This window comes from Talpa occidentalis, unplaced genomic scaffold, assembly GCF_014898055.3.
Source record: "Talpa occidentalis isolate TD23 unplaced genomic scaffold, MPIMG_talOcc4v2.1 talOcc4.2, whole genome shotgun sequence".
Classification (NCBI taxonomy): Eukaryota; Metazoa; Chordata; class Mammalia; order Eulipotyphla; family Talpidae; genus Talpa; species Talpa occidentalis.
In genome coordinates, this window is record NW_023602073.1 from 14299523 (window position 1) to 14321587 (window position 22065).

Sequence of the window (22065 nt, forward strand, 5' to 3'; positions counted from 1 at the left end):
GAGTATTTCATTCCGAATATTCTTCTCTTATCTCCCCAGCATTCTCATCCTATTAAAGCTTTTACACTAAGATGATGCTTTGCCTTTGTGCACACGTACGGTAGGGCCCCATTGGGCTCCTCAGTCTGCCCACTAACAGACTGATTGAAAACTAAAACTATCTTTTCCTAAAACCATGCGAGCTGGAAAGGGAGAACTTGACAGCAACTTCCCAGAAAACCACAATGGATGCTGACAATCCTGGAGACAGCTGCTGCTTTTCTAAGTGCCTGGTGACATCCAGCTACAGCTGTCTGCCATAACTCATCTGAAAATGTTTACACCACTGACATCTAGATTTTCACTCAGGGCTCTCAACCAGATTTTTGGTTTGCTTCAATCCTTGACCTTTGTTTTCCTTTTTTTCCCATATAAATGTGTACTATTTGCAAAACAGATGCTTAACTTTTAACACCCACTTACAAGACTGCCTCCAGAAACCAGACACAACTGTTTAACTAGACTGATGCACTCTTAGGACTGAGAGACTGATTCTCAGAAACAAATGAACTATGAACTTCTGATATGAGGCATTTCAGAGAAACCCCAAACAACTGCAGGAAAGAAAAAATCTACCGCCCAAAAATGTCTTTTTGAAAAAGGAGGGCGCTAAGGCTGGGTGTGGTTGCATTTTTGAGAAAGATATTGATATAAGGAGAACCTCCTCCCTTGTGGGTGTTTCTCTATTTCCCTGAAAGACCTAATGTCCTTATTTCATCTTTAGCTACTAAGCCTTCCCACTAACCTCACTACCTCACACCCAAAATCCCCTATCTTAGTTGAACTATTCAGATGGTGTCTAAAGCCACACAGTCAAGTTACTCTCTGGATCCTCTGCCACGAGTACAGGAGGTATACATATTATTAAAAGTTTTCTAATTTTTATCAAAAGAAAAAAATATTGCAGACATACCACCATGGAGGGGAGGTGCCATGCAGCCACCTTGGATTACAAGTCCCACTACACCATGAGCCGGACTTCCTGGGCTGGAGAGCTACTGGGAACTAAGAATGGAGCTGAGAGAATATAACACAGAAGGCAGGAGGGCTCAGTGTACCTGCTTCTCAGATTTCAACTTGGAATGAGACATATTTATCAAAACATGGAAGAGACACAGTGGGTAAGAGACACATGGGGCAGCTGGCAATGGCAGCTATTACCTTAACGTGTATCTCCTTTTTCCCTAGCTGAGACATTCCTAACGCCCTTCTTGTGGCTCCCCACCAGAAGCTACCTCAGACTTGCAGCAAGTTTTGGGGCACCAGCAGCAATGTTTTGATCCAATCCTGTTTGGCTGAGCATTTGCCAACAAAGGGGTGGTAATTTGGAGAGTTTTAGTAGGAAACCATTATTAGGAATAATCTTACTTCTCTATACAACTAATTCTATTAAAGGTAATTCACATTAAGAGTATGCTTTCTTTGCCTTTGTGCACATGGATGGCCAGATCCCTTTCAGAGCATGCAGCCCTTAAATTTGGATATCCCTCAGTAATGTGCTAACGGAAATAACAGTTTTGGTAATGATGTGGAGAAAAGTGAACCCTTACACACTGTTGGTGTGCATATAAACTAGTGCAGTCATCATGGAAAACAGTATTCCTAAAAAAATTAAGACTAGAAATATATGATCCAGCTATTCCACTTCTAAGTGGATAACAAAACACTAGCGCACAGGGGTATATGCATCCCTGTGTTCCCTTAGGCATCAGTCACAATAACCAACATGCGGAAATAACCTAAATACACATGAAAAATGAATCAAGCAACATGTGGCATGTATGCACAATGGAATACTACTCAACTGTAAAAAAATAAATGAAATTCTGCCATTTGCAACATAAAAGATAGGCTTAGAAGGTATTACACCAAGTGAAATAAGTCAGAGAAAGACAAATACTGTATGTTTTCACTCATATGTAGAAGACAAAAAAAAAATATGAACAAATAAAAATAAACTCCTAAATTATAAGAACAAAATGGTGGTAATCAGGGAAAAAGGAGGGGGTGTGTGGGGATAGACTGGGAAAAGGGAATCAACTGTATGGCATGGATGGAAACTAGACTTTTTGGTGATCATAATGCAGTACTGAGGTAGAACACAGAGCACCTCACACATGACGTGGTGGGAGGAAGTGGTTGGACATACTGTGAAAGACAGTTGGCCCATCTGACAGCTGGGCCCACCTGCCTCTTCCTCCTCCCTCAGCAACCCCACCCTGCCAGTTCCTAGAGCTGTTACTCTACCTCACATTGTCATCTAGCATTTAATAGAATCTCTGCTGCTCTTTTGAAAAACAAAAACAAAAGCCCCTGAAGAGGGTCTAAATTCTGCACCTAGCTTAGCACAGAGACTGCATATGGAGGGATCGGATCCAGAGCAGAGGAGGTAGTAGACATCTGTGTCTTACCAGGGGGAAGGTGGCAGAGGCAGAAAGTCCCTGGGCCACAGTGAGAAATGTACTCCTATCAGAAAGCAACACTCTACTCTCTGTCACATCAATCACTTGTTAGCACTTAGCAGTCCCTCAGAGAAAAATCTCCCTGAGTGATGTAATGGGACAAAGTTTCTGAATCACCCACTGGGGAACAGGCAGAGACCCCAGTGGCCTTTCCATCCTCAACTCAGTCTTTACCTGAAATGTAGGTCAATCACCTGGAAGACTATAGTGCAACAGGTTTGTCAGTAAATGCCACTCTCAGACTTTATTGTGACCTTGTACACTGAGCCACAGGCTAATAGGAGACTGTAATGATTGTAACTTACTTACACCTAGTCCAACACTTTTATTCTTCCAAGCATTCTTGTTCTTACAAAACTTTTATCTTATTCAGAACAAGTAATTCCCAGCAGCTTTCTAACCAGCACCACATTAATTAGCTGGAAAGTCACACCACTGGCAAAACCAGCATTTAAAGCAGAGTGATCGTTTCCAAAAATGAATAATTTGTTCCATGAAGTCAACACAGGATCCAGGAGTCTGTGCTCTTGTTTGCACATAGACAAGAATATCAAGGAAAGGAAAACAGAGCAAGAGATTAGAGCTGGAAACCCCTACCTGCACACATGTATAACCTTCCCACTCTAAATTAACATTATGCTAAGACATTAAATAAAATGGCACACAAGAAGGGCAAAAAGGCTAAGAGAAGACAAAAGACATCCAATATCTCAGCTGATTTAAGCATTTGGCTTTCTGTGTCCCTTTGAAGAAGACGAGAATGCCAATGGAGCCAGCTCTCTATCAGCTATGGCAGCTGCAAAGCAGCAGCTGACTTCAAGGAAATGCAAGAGGAAAAAGACAAGGAAAGAAAGACCCCACTACGCACCAGACACTGCTTTCCTGAGCATGCCCAGTGCCGGTGGAGTTGCTTTAAATACAAATCATAAAAACGTAAACCAGGTGTTTAAACTACCATACTAGGCTAGCCAGACTGTCAAAGTGAAATAAGAAGAAAAGCAACAAAAATCCACAGAACAGCTTGTAAGCAATCAACCGCATCCTCCACATCCCCTTATGGCACAGTCCCAAGGGAGGGAGTGGCCAAGGGTCCCCCATGTGCAGTCGGCCCCAAAGTGACCTTTCTGGGGTAGTGGCAGTGAGCAGTTTGCCCTCATGGAGGGAAAAATCCATGTTTCACCAACAAAGCCAAGAAGCACATGCATAGAAAAACAACAACTGCCACAGCCCTTACCACCCACCCTTGAGTGCCCAGGATTGAAGGATTAGCCCAACACAGCTATGTGTGTTTAGAGGACCCTGCCAATATGCCTGCAAGCCACCACTGGAGAATATGCCCTTAAAAGCCTTTTTCTAAGTCCCTTCAGAGAGTCGGCCCAGAAACTTTCCTTTCTGGGGCTGTCTGTCTTGCGCACAAGTCTAATAAAACCCTGTCTGGATGCCATTTGTGTTGCCTTCATGTAAAATTCTGTTACAAGGGGCTAGAACTTCTGAAAGAAACACGAGGTCAGCAAGAATATATATAGATGTTGAATTTGAATGCCCTACTCCTGAAGCCCATATAATATTTTAAACCAAACTTACTCATTTTTTTTTTTAAAGCAAATTCAATTTACAACAGCATCAAAAAGAATAAAATATTTAGGGATAAATTTAACAAATGACAAAACCAAATCTCTGAAAACTGCAAAACCTTGTTGAGAGAAATTAAAGGCATCTTAATATGTAGAAAGGCACCCCATATTCGTAGCCTGAAAGGCAAACTGTTAAGAAGTCAGTGTGCCCCAGCTCTTCACCATCAGATTCAATGCAATCCAAATTCCAGCTGTTTTTTTTTTTTAATAGAGGTATGTTATTTATTTGTTTGTTTGTTTGTTTGTTTGTTTGTTTTGATTATACATGCACTGGGTACAGTCAGTCAGAAGCGCGGGAGGGTGAGAGAATTCACTAGAGCCAGAACAGGGAGCAGAGCAGGCAGAAGGACCGAAGTACACTGCTGAGGGGAGCAGCGGGCGGCAGGAGAGGTCTGCGCGCCATGTGGGACCCTCCTCCGGTGGCTGGGGAGCAGGCGGGGATCGAACCGGCACCACAGAGGATGTGGGCAGCTTCGCAACCCAGCGCTCAACCGCTGCACCACCGGGGAGGCCCCCAGCTGTTTTTTTTAACTTCAGCAATTAAATCCTAAAATTCATGTGGTGATACAAAGGACCCGGAAGAGTTCAAAAAAAAAAAAATCTTGGAAAAATAAAACTAAATTGGAAGACTCAGACCACCTGATTTGAAAACTTCCTATAAAACGAATCCAAACAATCCAGATCTGGCATCTGGATAGACATACAGATCAATGGAAGAACTGAGAGTACAGAAATAAATGTAAATTAATTGAATTTCAATGAGGAGGTGAGAACAACTCAACCAAGGAAGGGATAGTACTTCAGCAAATAGTGCTCCAAAACCAGATATCTACACACAGAAGAATGAAGTTGGACCGCCTACCTCAGAAAAAATGTAAGAATTAACTCAAAGTGGGTCAAAAAGCTAGAACTATAAAACTTTTAAAACAGGGGAGGAAATCTTCATGATCTTGGATTAGACAATAGTTTGATTTCTAAACCTGTACGTTAGTGTAAATGTATTTGTATGTTAATCTAATAGGTATATTAAATACTAGACTTAGATATTATATAACACATACTTTCTTAGACATGAAGTATACAAGTTACAAAAAGCAAATGAATTGGATTTTATCAAAATTAATATTTTGTGTTTCAAAGGTTACCAGCAAGAAATTGAAAAGACATGAATGCTTGTCATCAAAAAGTGGAAACCACCCAACTGATGAGTAAATTGTGATATATCCAGACCCGGACTGGATTATTCAGTCATAAAAAAGGAAGAAGTAAATAAAGTGCCGATAATGTGCTATAATTCCATAATATGCATGTATGGATATATGTACGTATGCATACACACATAGATCATTCATTATGTTCTATGAACCAAATACCAAGAATTTAACAGGTATTTGATGTGAACATTCTTACAGCCACCCAATAAAGAGAACTGCTATCACTACCATTATTTCCATTTGTGGAAACAAAAGCTCAAAGAGATTGCAATATTCATACACAGCCATGCAATCAAGTGTTTGGGCACCGGGTTTATGGAGATGAGGGAGGCTGAAACAGGCTTCAAAGCCCCATTATCTTCACTCTCAGCCATCTTGCTCTAATGCCTTTATACAGGTCTTGTCTACAAGACTAAGAGGTTTTATAAAAGCCCCAAGCAGTTACAGACTTTTAGGTTACACAGCGATGAGGTGTACAATCTATTGTTCTCTCACTTAAACATAAACTCATAGTTTATTGTGTACAAATCTTTTATTTTTCTCAGCTTTATGCTAAATACATGGGGCAGTATTTTAACAGGCATGTGGCCAGTTCCAGCAACAAGGAAATGTGCAGGTTTCCTAGACTAAGTCTATAGAAACGGGTTGGGACTTACTGGTGTAAGAAGCCCAGGTGTTGCTTGAGTGACACCATCAACCCCATCTCCTTTGGGTTGAAGGGAAAAGGAAAGAGACTTCAGTAAATGACACCTTGCTCATAGGGGAGCTGGGAGGATGCCTGTGCAGTGCAGACTCTTCTTTAAATAGTGACCTGGAGTTGGTCCCACCAAGAACAATGGCAAGAGTGGCCCTGATATTCTATACAGATACCATGGCATGACAATTTGAGCCTGAAAAAAAAAAGTGGCATAATCAAAGTCCCTAGTCTGGAGGCACAACCCAGACAGCCCCCTCCCCTCCAACTCAGCTCCCTTCACAGACAACCAGAGATCAGGTTCCTCCTCTACTGCCCATAGATGCTTATGCAGATACACTTTTGATAAATAAGTCCTACTATAGGTAATGCTTGCAACATGATTTTTGGGCTGCATGTACGAGAAATGTCCTCTCATTGAGTTTCTTCAATAGTATCACTCTTAAGATATACTAGAATTATTTCTAATATTTAAATTATTTCCAATTTTTCGCCATATAAATAGTATCCTATGTCTCTATCTTTTGACACTTCAGTGACTATTTCTTAGGACATAGTCTTGGACATGGAACTGCCAGTTTGATGCATGTATGCACATTCCTAATTGTGATAGGAGGCTTGTAGGAAAGTTTTAAGCAGAAGAATGATGGTTATTGATTTGGAATTTTTAAAGGGCAGAGGGTGAGGTCAGCAGAAAGGACGTGAGAAGGCAAGCATGGTAACAGGGAGGCCAGTTGACAGAACTGTGACATGCACTCAGCTGGAGGCAGTGGAGATGGAGGGGGTGGATAGATGTCAAGAGTGTCCAGGCATAGAGTCAACATGACGTGGGGGGTTTGGACGTGGGGGGTTAGGAAAGAGATGATCTAAGAGTGACTCTCAAGGTTTGTGCAGCAGAGTGGTTGTGGCTTATGGAAACGGGGGTGGCTGAAACAGGTAAAGTCTGAGGATAAGTGGGGGTTGGCCATGAACAGTCCATTTTGCCCACATGTTTGCAGGACTAGTAGAAATCCACATTAAAATACTGAGTAGGCATTTGGTGTCAGAGACTGACACTCAGAGTCTCCAGCTCAAAGCTGGAGGTAATTTTTTCGGTGGCGTCCGAGTTAAGATGGCATGTAGAGTTGTGGGATTAGGGTGTGTAGATAAAGAATTTAAAGTTGATTCCAAAGTCATTCCAACATTCAGAAGATTAGCATGCGATGAGTCAGTAGAGGAGCTAGCATGGTTAGAATAAAAATCAGAAGAATGTGGTAGACCTCCCCTCCCCATCTCTTACCACTGCAAAAAAAAAAAAAAAAAATCCACATTCTAATGCCCAGGAACTATCATAAGTTAGGTTACATTATAAAGGAGAATTAAAGTTCCAGATGAAATTAAGGTTGCAAATAAGCTGACCTGAAAATAGGGAGGGTATCCTGGATCATCTGGGTCCAATGTGTCACAGGGTCCTTGAAAGCGGAAGAGGGAGGCAGGAGAAAGTCAGAGGGAGGCATGACTATAGAAAAAAACAGCCAGAGATCTGAGGCTTTGAAAATGGACAAAAGGAACCTCTAGAAGCCAGAAATGGATTCTTCTCTAGAACGTCCATTGAGGAAGTCAGCCCTGCTGACACCACAGGTTTGGCCTTCTGACCTGTGAAACTGTAAGAAATAATAGATCTATATGCTTTCAAGCCACTTAGTTTGTGGTGCTTTGTTATGGCAGCGAATAAGAAACTAATACAGAGCGTATCGCCTCTTGAGTACAAAGAACATAGAGCAAGGAGGAGAGGGGACGCCTGCTGTGTACTGATGAGGGCTGCTGACAGAGGAAACGTGGCCACAAGACTTGGCCACATGGGAAGCAACTGGTGACTCTGACAGGAGCAGGGTCAGTGGGCTGGTCAGGACAGAAGCTCCTCTGAGAGAGAACAGGAGGTGAAGGCAGAGAGATGACTATGTAGACACCTTTGTGACGGGGGTTACCTATTTAAAGGGCTAGAAAAATGGGAGCATATCTTAAGAGGGAATGCTGCGTCTAGAGTATATGATTGTGCATGGAATTACAGGCAAAGGCAAAACTGAATCAGGAGAAAGACAACTGCTGTCCTGAAGTCCTTGTGGAGGGGTGAGAGGATAAGAACTGGATATCTGGGTGGGGCTTGTCTTAGGACCAGACTCGGTATGTCCACTGTGACTGTCACAGGAGGCGAGCAAAAATGCACAGGCACAGAGACTTGTGGGTTGTTCTGATTTTGACAGGAAACTCACTCTCTGAAATTCACTCCCCATTACGACGGTAGGGTCACCATGAGGAGAACATGAACTAATTCACACAAAATGCCCAATACCACACTTGGCACACTCCATAACACTCTGGTTGCAGTCTTCACTCTCACGCTCAAGGCCCTCCTGGCAATGGATTCTGCTACTTCAGAGCACGGACTCTATACTCCAGTCAACGAACTCTACAGTTAGACCCAAAAATGCTGCTGTGGCTCCAGAGTGTCCCTTCTACGAGAAACACCCTTATCTCTCTTCTCCGGCCTGGGAACTGCTATCTTTTAAAGTCCCACACAAATGTCATCTCTGGCATGAAGCTTTCTGTGGTTCCCCAGTCAGATCAAAACTAACTTTTATTTCTAGAGCAGTAATTCTGAAATAGTGGGTAGTTTCGAGAATTGTCACCATTAACTTTTTCTACTAATGAGATACTCAATTTTAATCATTTACAACATTTTTATTCCTCTGTATTCTTCTTGCTCATTTCTGCAGGCTTTCTTGAGGAGAAGTAAAATGTAGAAATGGGGCCTCGATACTGAGAACTATACATAAACTATAGCTTCTACTGTACGCCAGGAAGGACCTTAGAATTTGAAGAAGCTTACTTCGCAAGCAAAACTGTGACATTAAATCACAATTCAGAGGACTGAGCCCATGGACATCTGTTTTGTGTCCCTTCACTAATAAAATATTCAGAGCCACTATTCGACCTCACACTGCACCTAAGAGACCTATCAGCATATTCCTGGTCTCAGTTGGCCTCAGCTTTATCTTAGCCTCCTTCTTATGTAAGTGTCATCTTATTTACACTATTTTATCTCATTTTCTTTTTATTGAAGTAACACACTGGTTTACAACATCAGACAGGTTTCAGATGTACAGTCTTATAATCCATATCTATATATGCTACATTGTATTCACCACCAAAAGTCTAGTTTCAATCCATCATGCATACAGTTGACCCCTTTAATCTGATATCACTGTATCTCCTAATATCTGGGACAGGGTTCAGACATCGTAAGGTCTCAACAGATATTTGCTGAACAAAAAAATTGGAAATATCCTCTATTAGGAATGTTCAGTTATTTTTATTTATTTATTTATTTAAAGGTTTATTTATTTATTTAAAGATTTATTTATTTATACATGCACTGGGTATAGTAAGAAGCGCGGGAGGGTGAGAGAATTCACCAGAGCCAGAGCGGGGACCAGAGCAGGCAGAAGGACCGAAGTACACTGCTGAGGGGAGCAGCGGGCGGCAGGAGAGGTCTGCGCGCCATGTGGGACCCTCACCCGGTGGCCGGGGAGCAGCCGGGGATCGAACTGGCGCTGCAGAGGCTGCGGGCAGCTTCGCAACCCAGCGCTCAACCGCTGCGCCACCAGGGAGGCCCTATTTTTTTTTTTTTTTTAAGACCTAATGCCTGTAGTTTAAATGAGAATGTGCCCAAAACTTCAAGTGAGATTGAGAACAAGCAGGAGAGAGGATCTCAGTAATAACAACACCAGAACATGCTGTCGGTATTTACCTAGCTCATCTTGACAGAAGCTGTCTGGAGGGTTGATGTACTTCATGGTGCTCACATCGAGTTTCCAGTTGTGCTTTGTGCATCTCACAGACCTGGTTGAAAAATAGTACTTAGTTTTACAAAAGGATGAGGATATGCATCTTAGAAGGCTGACATGCATTATTTTGCCATGAAATTAAAGCAGGCGATTGAACACAAAATACATGAAAGGAAAAGTATTACTAGCTTGAATTTCCAAGGAAATACAGACCGATCATGAGAGGGTGACTTCAAAAATAAACTCCATAAACCAAAGGACATGTGTTAGAGATCAGCAGAGTCAACAGAATCAAGATGACCTCTCATAAGGCTCAGCTAGATGACACCCAGTTGGGGCCAAGAGAAGTCAGGAATGTAGTAAAACAGTTGTCTATGATTTACAATCACTTTGCAACCCCTTAACCCTGGAATTGAGTCCTGAATCTAAGTTCAACTAAGGTTTTCATTTTTACAAAGAAAAGTACTTGCTGAGTTTGGGCTTTCAGTGCACAGTAGCCAGAAAAAAATCCAGGCTACCTAGTTCAATGTGAATTTCGGAGATTCAGATTCAGAATTTCAGTGGTAATTTTTAAATACATGCTCTCACAATATTTGAGATATACAGACAACTTATTCAAGCTTAACTGTGTATTCTACATTTTTATTTGTTAATTCTGGTAACCCAATTTCCGAATGAGAAGCAGCTTGAACCAAAACAGGAAGCTAAGGAGTTCTTGTTCCATTTGTCACTAGTTTTGACAAGGGTATGGCGATTTGGAGCATAAATAGCTCCATTATTTCCTTTTTTTAAGTTTAAATTATTTATTTATTTCTTTATTTTAAAAAGATTGATTTATTTATTTATACAAGCACTGGGTACAGTCAGAAGCGCGGGAGGGTGAGAGAATTCACCAGAGCCAGAGCGGGGAGCAGAGCAGGCAGAAGGACCGAAGTACACTGCTGAGGGGAGCAGCGGGCGGCAGGAGAGGTCTGCGCGCCATGTGGGACCCTCCTCCGTTGGCAGGGGAGCAGCCGGGGATCAAACCGGTGTTGCAGAGGCTGCGGGCAGCTTCGCAACCCAGAGATCAACCGCTGCGCCACTGGGGAGGCCCTAATTTTAAAGTTTTTAAAGATTTATTTATTTATGCATACAAGAACTGGGATACAGGCCAGAAGTGTGGGGGGTGAGAGGATTCATCAGAGATAGAGTGGGGAACAGAACAGGCAGAGTGACTGAAACATTGCTGAGGGGAGCAGTGAGAGAGAAAGGAGAGGTCTGCTGCACCATGTAGGTAGCTCCCTGGTCGGGAATCAAACTCGTGCCGCAGAGGCTGCAGATTGCTTCACAGCACTGCGCTCAACCCCCTGCGCCAACAGGGAGTCCTTCCTCTTTTTTTTACTGTTTCTCGTGGTTTTTTTAAACAAAGACATTTTCTTATACACTGGTATGTCTCAAACTGGAGACATCACATTCAACCAAAAATGTCTATATTAACATGTAAGAGAACAATGCTGATTTTTCTAAGCTTTATTATAACAAGAGTTTCTATGTCCTCTGGTAACAGGAAAAGTCTTTTCTACACTTCAATTTATGAAAATGTCCAATTGTGAGATTCCCTTTTGCACCCATGAGCAGCTAACAAATTTTCCAAAATTAAAACAACCCAGCTGCAACTATTCCGCATGCTGGGCCGTTAAAGGGCATAGGTGGGCGCCCAAAAGTGTTCAAAGCGTGGCAAGGAAATGAGAGGGTGGTGACAGCTTCCTGTGCAAAAGAGGTTTGTATTCAAAACAGAGACCCACAGAGAGACCAATCTTGTTTCTGTGTGAAGGAGAAAAGCCACTGAGGTAGGAAGAGTGGGTAGAATAGTCATGTTATTATTCTTGACTAGAATCTACAAGAGTCTTTTTTTTTTAAAGATTTATTTATTTATACATACAAAAGCTGGGTGTAGGCCAGGGGGCGCAGGGGGGTGAGAGGAGTCACCAGAGACAGAGTGGGGCACAGAGCAGACAGACAGACCGAAGACATTGCTGAGGGGAGCAGCAGGCGAGCCAGAAGAGATCTGCTGCGCCATGTGGTTAGCTTCCTGACAGGGGATGGAACTCGTGTTGCAGTGGCTGTGGATTGCTGCATAGTACTTCATAGTCCTTGCACCACCAGGGAGGCCCTGAGGTGAATTATTACAGAGAGAATCCAAACAGAAGCTGTCAAATTTGGAGAAGTTTGGGTTAAGGTGGGGTGTGAGTGACTCGGGATGCAGTGTGAGTATATAAACGCTTGGTGAGCTGCAGCCAGGAACAAAGAGCAGGGTCCCCCAGGTACAGGAGAGCTAGGGGGGGCACTCTCTCTGCAGGTTAGGCAGTCAACCTAGCAGGTAAAACTAGGATCCTCGACCCCATACCTTACCCCTACCCCTCCACACACACACACACACACCTGCCCCCAGCCTTTAGAGGAGACACAGAAATGGCAATCTGTGGTAAAGCCATCACTACATGAAGACAAGCTAGAGCCAGGAACAATCTGAGTTGCTGTGAAGAACTCTCTGTCCCTACGTATTCCTAGCAGCTGGTGGCTCAGTAATAATAACGGCAAACACACAGTTATTGAGTGTCTATCATGTATATGTGCCAGGGTTCCTTTAAGTGCTTCATGTGTTTAAAATAACTTGATCCTCTCAGTGACCCAACAAAGCAATGCTTTCATAGTCATTTTACATAAAAAAGGACTGAGACCTAGAAAGGCTAAGAAAGCTATCCAAGGTCACAGAGGTAGAAAGTGATGGGTCAGAAATCTAAACCAGGCAGTCGAGTGGAGATCAGGTTCTTAACCACCAAGCTATAACACATGCTTAAAAGGCTAAGTGAGGGCCTCCCTGGTGGCGCAAGGGGTTAAGACACAACCTATGAAGCTCTCTGCTGCCTCTGCAGCACAAGTTTGATCCCTGGCCAGGGAGCAACCCACATGGCACAGCCAACCTCTACTGTCTCACCCGCTGCTCCCCTCAGCAATGTATTTCAGTCAGTCTGCCTGTTCTGTTCCCTGCTCTGTCTCTGGTGAATCCTCTCACCACCACCACCCCCCAACACCTCTGGCCTGTACCCCAGTTCTTGTATGCATAAATAAATCTTTTTAAAAAAAAAAAAGGGCAATGCAGAGTCTCAAAAGTAAACAGACATTTGTTGTGGACACCCGGATGTCCACGAGAGCCTGCAGAAGTTTAGCAGTGACAGTACTAGATTCATCCGAAGTTCCCCTGACTTGAATCCACTGAGAAGATGGAAGGAAATCAAAATGGGGCCATCAGCAAATTACCAAGGGTAATTCCCAGAGGGTTCCCTAGAGCAGAGATGTCAGCTGAATGTATGTCTGGTGCAATGCTTGGGACATACTTATACTAAAAATATAGCCATTTTTCTGAAATGTAAATTTAATTGGTTTTCCTGTATTTTTATTTGACACAACTAGCAACCTTATTTGAGGAGTCAAGCAAGTCACAGGCACGAAGACCTTTAACATGTAAAGGTCAAATAATGTGTGTTCGAGGCCCTAAAGCCAATGGGGGTGCAGGTGTGACAACATGTTAGATTTGGGTATGGTTTCCTGCACAATTACAGCAGGGAGATTTTGGACAACTATCTAGCTCCTTCTGAGTACGCTCAGGTTAAACTGCCCAAAAATTATCTGCCAAGTAAGACTGACAACACAGTGGAAGAAAAACCAGATAAGGGAATGACTAAAACCACTAGGTCAGGTTGACACAAAGCTTAAAAGGTAGGGAACATCGCATGCCTGCTGGCACTGTAAATAAGGCTGACAAAGCATCCTCCCACTCCAGAACTCTCTCTGGCTCTGCCAGATAGTGCTACTATCTCTGGGGCAGTTGTTGAAAACAAACAAAATAACCCTGTCCCAGTGGCTTCTCCTCCCCCGGGAGGTGATTAAATGCAGGTTTAATCAAAGATCAGGGGGTGAGCCTCCCTGGTGGTGTAGGGGGTTGAGCGCAGCACCGTGAAGCTGTCTGTAGCCTCTGCAGTGCCCTAACGTGGGTTCGATCCCTGGCCAGGGAGCAGCCCTCATGGCACAGCAGACCTCTCCTGTCTAGCCCGCTGCTCCCCTCAGCAGTGTATTTCAGTCAGTCTGCCTGTTCTGTTCCCCACTCTGTCTCTGGTGAATCCTCCCACACTCTTGCACCTCTGGCCTGTACCTCAGTTCTTGTATGCATAAATAAATAAATCTTAAAAAAAAAGATCGGGGGAGGAGGTATCAGCATTAGCTCTTCCAAGAAATCAAAAGGACCACCCTGCAGGGCAGGTATAATTGGGGTACTGCCATTACTATCTTTTTAATTACAACTAGGCTGCCAGGGAACTTTTTTTTTTTTTTAAAGATTTATTTATTTATTTATACAAGCACTGGGTACAGTCAGAAGTGCAGGAGGTTGAGAGAATTCACCAGAGCCACAGCAGGGAACAGAACAGGCAGACTGACGAAATACACTGCTGAGGGGAGCAGCAGGCATGGCAGGAGAGGTCTTCAGTGCCATGTGGGACCCTCACCAGTGACCAGCGCTGCAGAGGCTGTGGGCAGCTTCGCAGCCTAGTGCTCAACCGCTGTGCCACCAGGGGAGGCCCTGCCAGGCAACTTTTATCTGCTCTTTCCACCCAGATAAAAGGAAAAGAAACATAAAGACATGCATCTCTGAATATAAAGGTAAATACACACTCAAACACTCACTCCTACACAGTGACATTCGTCCCCTAGGACTCTTTATCAAACTGGGAATCAGTTTTGGAGTTCTCATGAGAGAGAAGAAAGTAAAGTAAAGGTCATGAAATTTTGAGAGACTTTTACTTTCACTATTAATAGACAGGGGGGGAAATTATGGGTTGCTTCATTTTATTGTACTATTTTTTTTAAAGATTTATTTATTTATTTATATAAGAACCTGGGTACAGGCCAGATGTGCAGGAGGGTGAGAGGATTCACCAGAGACAAAGTGGGGAGCAGAACAGGCAAACTGACGAAACACACTGCTGAGGGGAGCAGCGGGCGAGACAGGAGAGGTCTGCCCTGCCATGTGGGACCCTCACCGGCCGGCCGGGATCGAACCGGCGCTACAGAGGCTGCGGACAGCTTCACAGCACGGCACTCAACCGCCTGTGCCACCAGGGAAGGCCCAGTTGCTTCATTTTAAATGTCTATATGAACATATTTCCTGTCAAATCTAATTGTAAAAAGAAAAGGGGGGAAGGTCCCTGGTGAAGAAGTAAATTTGGTACCTTCCATCTAAATCCTCGATGTCTTTTATGAACAGCCCTCCTTGATGTTTGCACAGATTCTTGCATGCCCTCAGCTGGTCCTGACGCTTGTATAAGATATAATCTTTGCCAGTGCTCTTATTTCGAAAAAAGTTGATGCCTTCCTTGAGGTTGGCAACTTCAGCAGGTGACAGCTGTAGCAGAATCTCTGCTGATTGTTCAATTCTGTGAAATCAAACAGTTTGAGAGGAAAGGTTAACAATGTTAGGTTCTCAGTCAGATTTATTTGCAACCAGCTGCTCAAAACCTCTCTTTACTCAAATACTTTTTAAGCCCTTCCCTCCCAGAATTCAGGTTTGGGGACTCCCTCCTTTAAAGGTACATCTTGAATGTTCTTCTCTATTTTCCCAAAGAACTGATGCCCCCCTCACTTGCCTGCTGTAGCCAGCGGCTGCCTTTTCCTGGGCAGCTTAGCTTCTGTTGCTCTCTTGCTGCTGTGAGCCAGCCCGGACAGACACCGGGTACCCGACTCACAGTGTTTCCGTGATCTGCTTCCCTTCTCTGCCACAACTCTCTTAAAAGCCTAAAACCACCTTTAGTTTTAAGAACCCACTCTGCTCTCCCCAATGGCATGCTTTTCCAGGAATTCTGCCTGAAACACAGCTCCCCTCCCTTCACACTCAGGATACCCTTAAGGGTCTCATGTAACTGTCATCCTCTCCCTGGTGAAACCAAAACCCCCCCCCGTGGAGTCTAACACATCTTAACAAACACGATCCTTCTGCAGAGCATTATAACCCAGCCCCCAGGACAGTACCAGTGTACTTACATGAGGATGTCTTTAAAAACACCCATCTCTGCTGCTTTCTCTTCACCACATAGGAAATGCTTATCGTCTGTCTAAGCTTACTAGTTAGCAAGTTAATGAGCTAATCCTCCCACTGGGCACAGAATTGATAAAAAGCTCTGAAACTGAAGCACTGCCTCTTCTGTTTTCCATGGAAGCTACAGATGTTCCATCTCTCAAGTCCAAATTTATAAAACAAACTCTCTTTATGATGCAATGCCAAATCCTAATGGAGTACAATTTTTTTTGCCAAGAGAGGGTTCAAATCAATTAACTGCATAGCCATGGTGGGAAAACAGGGTCCATGTTGAGTAAGTTTATAATCTAATTCAAGCAAAAGGATCAAAATTCTCTTCATGCAGTAACTTCAAACTGATTTGAAAGTCACGTACATTTGAGGCATTTTTACTTTCATTTTGTTAAGTACTGCAAATTTCTGAGGAAACCACCCAGGAGAATAACAGGGAAGGTACTGCCAACTCTAAATCAGTACACAGCAGCTCTGTAATTGAACATGATCCACTTTTTCACTAAATCTGAGAGTGACAGGTTCTGTCACTTCTATCTTATGTTCCCAGCAATTCTGTCCACAGTAAACTTGAACTGTTTCCAAATAAATACATTCCTCTTTATTATGCAAATAGTTATTGATCCTGTTTTGAGTCTTGGGGGTTGTTTTAAAATTTTTATTTAAACAATTCTAAGTTACATTAAATTTTCATTGTCAATTCTTTTCCCAATTTAAACATTGTTAAACACATTTAATCTACACAGTTTAATCCTAGAACAAGTACCCATTATAAGGTTTATAAGTAAAAGCAACATGTAGAGAAAATATTATGCCTTAAAAACAATTTCACTGACATTCCTATTATTTGTTAAATGGTGATAATCCTTCCCAACTTACTCTGATTCATTGACAATGTCTAACAGGAGTGTTCAAGTTTATGGAAATTTTTCTTTTTTTTTTGTGAGGAACATTATAATATTATTCTCATTTTAATTCCATAACAGAATTTTTTTTTCTGACACCTGTTGATTCTCTTGTAGTTAATAATTCAAGAACATATCACTTGATGTGAGCTATTTGCTATTTTACAGTTCAAAAATTAAGTTACCAAAATGATACTTTAAATGTATTTGATGGGAAGTTCTCCATTTAAAGCCTCATGAAATTCTTTCGACTTTGTTGCTAGTAGTACAAATACGTGACATCAAGGACTGAGTCAATTCCTGGAACAATTCTAAAAGCATAAAAAGAAAACCTCTCCAAATATTTTGTTTTACTTGATAGAGAGAACCAAAATTCAATCTTAGCCAAAGTTCTGCATTCAGTTCCAAAAGGTTCCCATGCATTGTGTAAGAGGTTGGCCAAACTCCACCTCTGTTTACCAATTTGAGAAGTCCAATTGACACCAAAGGCAAAAGAAAAAACTTGGGTTCTACAAAACAAGTATTTAGGTCTTTTTAAAATGATAATATTTCCCCCAAAGCAGATTTTAAAGATATTATTGATGAATTTAATGCCATTATAATTCCATAACACACTAGTTTTTAAATCAAAATTGAAGTCAAACTCCACAATTAAACTAAATGGACGTGCTTTAATATACTACATTTCAATGTTTCAATATTTTCTCAAATACTTTGAGGATAGTCATTTTAAAAATAACCATCAAAATGCTCAAAAACAAGCATTAAATTGCTGAAAACCTTTACATCGGTGTACACGTTTGCTTTTGCCACAGACTTGGTGGCTGAGCATGACAATGTGGCATGCTGGCTTTTCAAATTTTGGACTTTGTCTTGTCATGGAGCTTTAACCTTCATTTTGATTTAAACAAATAGGGTGTTACTATTCATTCTGATCATATTCAACTAAAAATGCCAGGAACCCTCTAGAAGGTTAAGCTTGAAGCAAAAAGGCCAGAGGGGAAAAGGACAAGTCATTCAGAATTGTCAGTCTCTAAGAAGTCTCATGTCAGCCTGATTGGTTTTCCTTTGTACATTATCGGTTTCTTCGCCCTTGTCAGTTTCATTATTTTTTCCTTGTCTTGGACCTTTGGAAACTTTACTATTATGTACCTTGCTGGAGCTTTCTTTTTCTTTTGTGTACTTCTCTTTCCTTTTCTTTTTTGGTTGTTTTTATGGCCGTATCTTCGAGAGTACTGATTTGTTCTTCCATTTTTTTTAATCTATTTTCATGGCTTTTCCCAGAATTCTTGAGCTCCTCCACTAGTCTCTGGGTATCCTCCAGTTCCTTCACTTTCTTCCTCAGTTCACTGATTATATTTTTATCTCTTTCTGCATTTTCTATTAACTCTAATTGTTTTCATCAATTAAATTGTTATCATGGCCTTTCTGAATTCTGTGTTAAGTGGAGATATTCTTCTGTGTCCATATGATCAGGCTCTGGAGTGTAGGTCTGCTAATCCTAAGTGGCCTGTTCGGCCACCATTTTGTTACCTACAGCTCTAAATCCTAAGCAAGGTCAGAACGACCCAGTCAGTTAGGTACAGGAGCCCAACCCTGAAAGATGTCTTTCAAATCAATCAAGAGCACAAAGCTGGATCTCGCTGGGAAGGCTATTTGCAACATGAGGTATTGCTCCATGACTCTGTTTCTTTATCAGTGTGGTGTTGCCCAATGCAACACTGAAGGCTGACTTACTTTCTGTGGTGCACTGTTCCCAGAAGGGCCTGCTTGATCATTTGTACTTTTCTTTCATCCTATTGTTAGCCTTCAACTTTGTTGTGTTCACGGTTCCCCTGCAATGATGCTGCTGGTGGGCATGACTTCTGGTTTCTCTTGCCGAGGTGCGGATGCATATGCCTGGTGTGTTTTGAGCCGCTGTGGCTGGTGGGTAGAGGTGTAGCTGAAGGCTGTTGTGGTTTCCCCCTCTCTTCTCTCTTTAGCTGTACTCCCGCTCTAGGCAGGTGGTAGTTCTCATTGCTCTTCTCAGGGCATTGGGGGCTACTGAGTTTAGGAGTTGGGGAGGGGGGGCTTCCTGCAGTTCCTACTGGGGACTCGTCCAGACACTCTTCTATCGTGGTAGATGTTGTTCTGAGCTGTGCTTTGCTCAAGGAGCCCCTGCTTCTCCAGCAGGGGTGCCTTTCAAAATCAATCAAGAGTAGGATGGGTAGGATGGGATCCGATGTCTCAGCCATTGGTAGTCAGGAGTCTGTGTGGAGTCCTGCATCTCCAGACGCACGCTGAGGCCAAGCCCACTGGGAGGTGCCTGCAGGCTGGGTGGAACGGATTTCTCTGTTGAACTGGTAGGTCCCTCTAGGGGTGTCTCAGAAGAATACTGGGATTGAAAGAGAATAAGGAGTGAAAGAAGGGCTAAGAGGCAAGAGGAGGATGAAGTGGAAATGCAAAGGGAACAAAGGTAAGAGAAAAAAGTAGGGGGTAAGAGGAAAGGTGGGGGGAGTGACAGAAAGAGAAGAGAAAGTAATAATAATATTAAAGGAGAGAAAAGGGAGCTCTAGAGGAAACAGCGAACAGGCAGTAAAGATGGCGGCGAACAAGACAACCACATGGCCAATAAAAAAAAGCAAACATACATACAGGTTGGGGGAGAATTGCTCCTGAGACCTCTGAGGGCTCCCTGTGAGCAAGTCTTTGCTGTTTTGGTCTGGTCCGTAGCACGGGGCAGGCCGGTCTCCCGGGAGGCCGCTCTCTCCCCTGTGGGGTACTGAGGAAGGTTCTAGAACGCGCGCTGTTGGGGCGTCCCATGGTCTCTGACGGTCTCCGCCGCAGCTGTGAGTTTGAGAGGATCCGGGGCCCTTTCTGTTTCCCTGAGGCAGTTGGGCGAGTGTGGGGGGCTCTTGGGGGCTCCTGGGGGGGTCCTTCCTACTGGGAGCTTGTAGCGTCTACAGGCCCCAACGTCCCGACCAGGCCTCGAGGCTCCCCCCCGAGGCCCCGCCCACTGGTGGTTGAACGGCGAGTCCGTCGGAGAACAGCCTCTGGGACCTGGTTCTGGTCACTAGGTGGCGCCAGAGAAGACTCCGAGTAAGAGTCCAGAGTTGCTTATTCCTCGCCCCCAGCTCTGTGCCTGCTCTGCTGTGAGCCCACCTGTCACTCTATGTAATTTTCAGATGTCTCAGGATTCTCTCGTGACCTCCAAACTTTTTCTCCTTTTCTTTTCCTGGGCGAAGGGTGCTGGTTTTGTGGGTGGGGATGGGAGGAGGATTCTGGATCCATGATTTTCTCTCCTCTCTTGCCCTCTTGTTTTCACTTTCCCTCTGCTTCTGTTGGGTCACCAACTTTGTCCAGCACCCTTGGGACCTGACAAAAACTCGCTGTTACTGCTCCCTATCAGTTGGGTTTTTTTAGCATTTTTATTTTTTTATTATCTAAATTTTTTTACAATAATTTTTTTTATTTTTAAACAATATTTGCTTCCCCCTACCCCCTCAGGTTGCATCCCCATAGAATTTCCTACCCCAAGGTACCCGTGCACCATCACCTCAGTCCCCTGTGCTCCTCCCTCCCTCTAATCCCTCTCCCTCCTCCCCTGCAGGATGTTCCTGGTTTATAATTGTCTGTTTTTGCTTTGTTGTGTTTTGTACTGTTATTTTTTTTTACACTGATGTCTTATTTGGTTCCCCTATATTCCTTTATAAGTGAAACCGTCCAATATTTTTCTTTTTCCTTCTGGCTTATTTCACTGAGCGTAATTCCTTCTAGCTCCATCCACGTTGCTGCGAATGGCATGAGTTTATCCTTTTTGACTGCTGCTTAATATTCCATTGTGTATATATGCCACATCTTGATCCAGCCATCTATTTTGGGGCATTTGGGTTGTTTCCAGGTTTTACCTATTGTAAATAGTGCTGCAGTAAACATTGCACGGGTGTTCCTTTGAATCAATGTTTTTGTGTCCTTTGGGTAGATCCCTAGTAGTGGAATTGCCAGGTCGTATGGTAGCTCCATTTTTAGTAGACTGAGGAACCTCCAGACAGCTTTCCATAGTGGTTGGACCAGTTTGCACTCCCATGGGCAATGTGGGAGAGTTCCTTTTCACCACAACCTCGCAACATTTGTTGTTGCTTTTTTGACATGTGCCATTCTTACTAGTGTAAGGTGGTATCTCAGTGTGGTTTTGATTTGCATTTCCCTGATTGTAAGGGATGTTGAACATTTTTTCATATGCCTGTCAGTTTTTATGGGAGAGTTTAATCCTAGTGTCCCTTTGCCACCATGTTGGTGGTATCATCCCCTAAGCATAATCATTCTTAAGTGTATATTTCAGTACTGTTAAGTCTATTAATACTTTTGTGCAAGAAATCTCTCTATATATATATCTATATGTCTCTATGTCTATGTATGTCTATACATATGTGTCTATATATATATATATGGGTGTGCTAATATCTGTTCAGCTCCTTGCTTTCAATTATTTGAGTTAACACCAGATATGTAATTTTATATATAATTTTAAAATTATATTTTTAAAGTTTATTTACTTTACTGAGGTATAACTGAGAAAGAAATTTAAAAGGTAAAACATAATGACTTGACATATGTGTACATTGTAAAATGATTGCCATAATCAGGTTGATTAACACATCCATTGCCTCACAGTTTACTTTTTTATCCCTTTTCTTGTGTGTATGATGAGAATGTTTAAGATATAAAATTCAAATAGAAAATATAGTATATTAAATATTATCACCATGCTGTACATTAGAAGCTATTCAAGTTATAACTGAAGGCTTGTGCCCTTCAACAGTTGTTTTATTAAAGGGAGATTGAAAGTAAATATTAACCAAACAAGATACAGATGATAAATAATCATATGAAAAATTATTCAACATCATTTGTCATTAGGAAATTAAAAATTGAAACAAAGGTAAGATACCACTGCATACCAACTAGAATGGCTAAAAACCTAAAATCTGAAAAATACCAAATGATGGTGATGATGTGGAGCAACAGGAATGAATGCAATGTTGGTAAGAAAGATAAATGATTAATGATACAGCCAGGGCATCCCCTGATGGCGCAGGCAGTTGAGCACCATGCTGTGAAGCTGTCTGCCGCCTCTGCAGCTCCGGTTCGATCCTGGCTGGCCGGTGAGCATCCCACATGGTGTGGCAG

General features: G+C 42.7%; 1 protein-coding gene across 1 annotated transcript in view; it reads right to left on the minus strand.

The window, feature by feature from the left end:
• The window catches only part of LOC119253514 (cytidine monophosphate-N-acetylneuraminic acid hydroxylase-like), a 123427-nt gene that overhangs the window by 42322 nt on the left and 59040 nt on the right, over positions 1-22065 (minus strand). Inside the window, exons 3-4 of the mRNA XM_054697867.1 lie at positions 15138-15341; positions 9834-9925 (exon numbers count right to left, since the gene is read on the minus strand). Of these exons, the coding sequence (XP_054553842.1) occupies positions 9834-9925; positions 15138-15341 (296 nt within the window). The remainder of the gene's footprint in view (positions 1-9833; positions 9926-15137; positions 15342-22065) is intronic.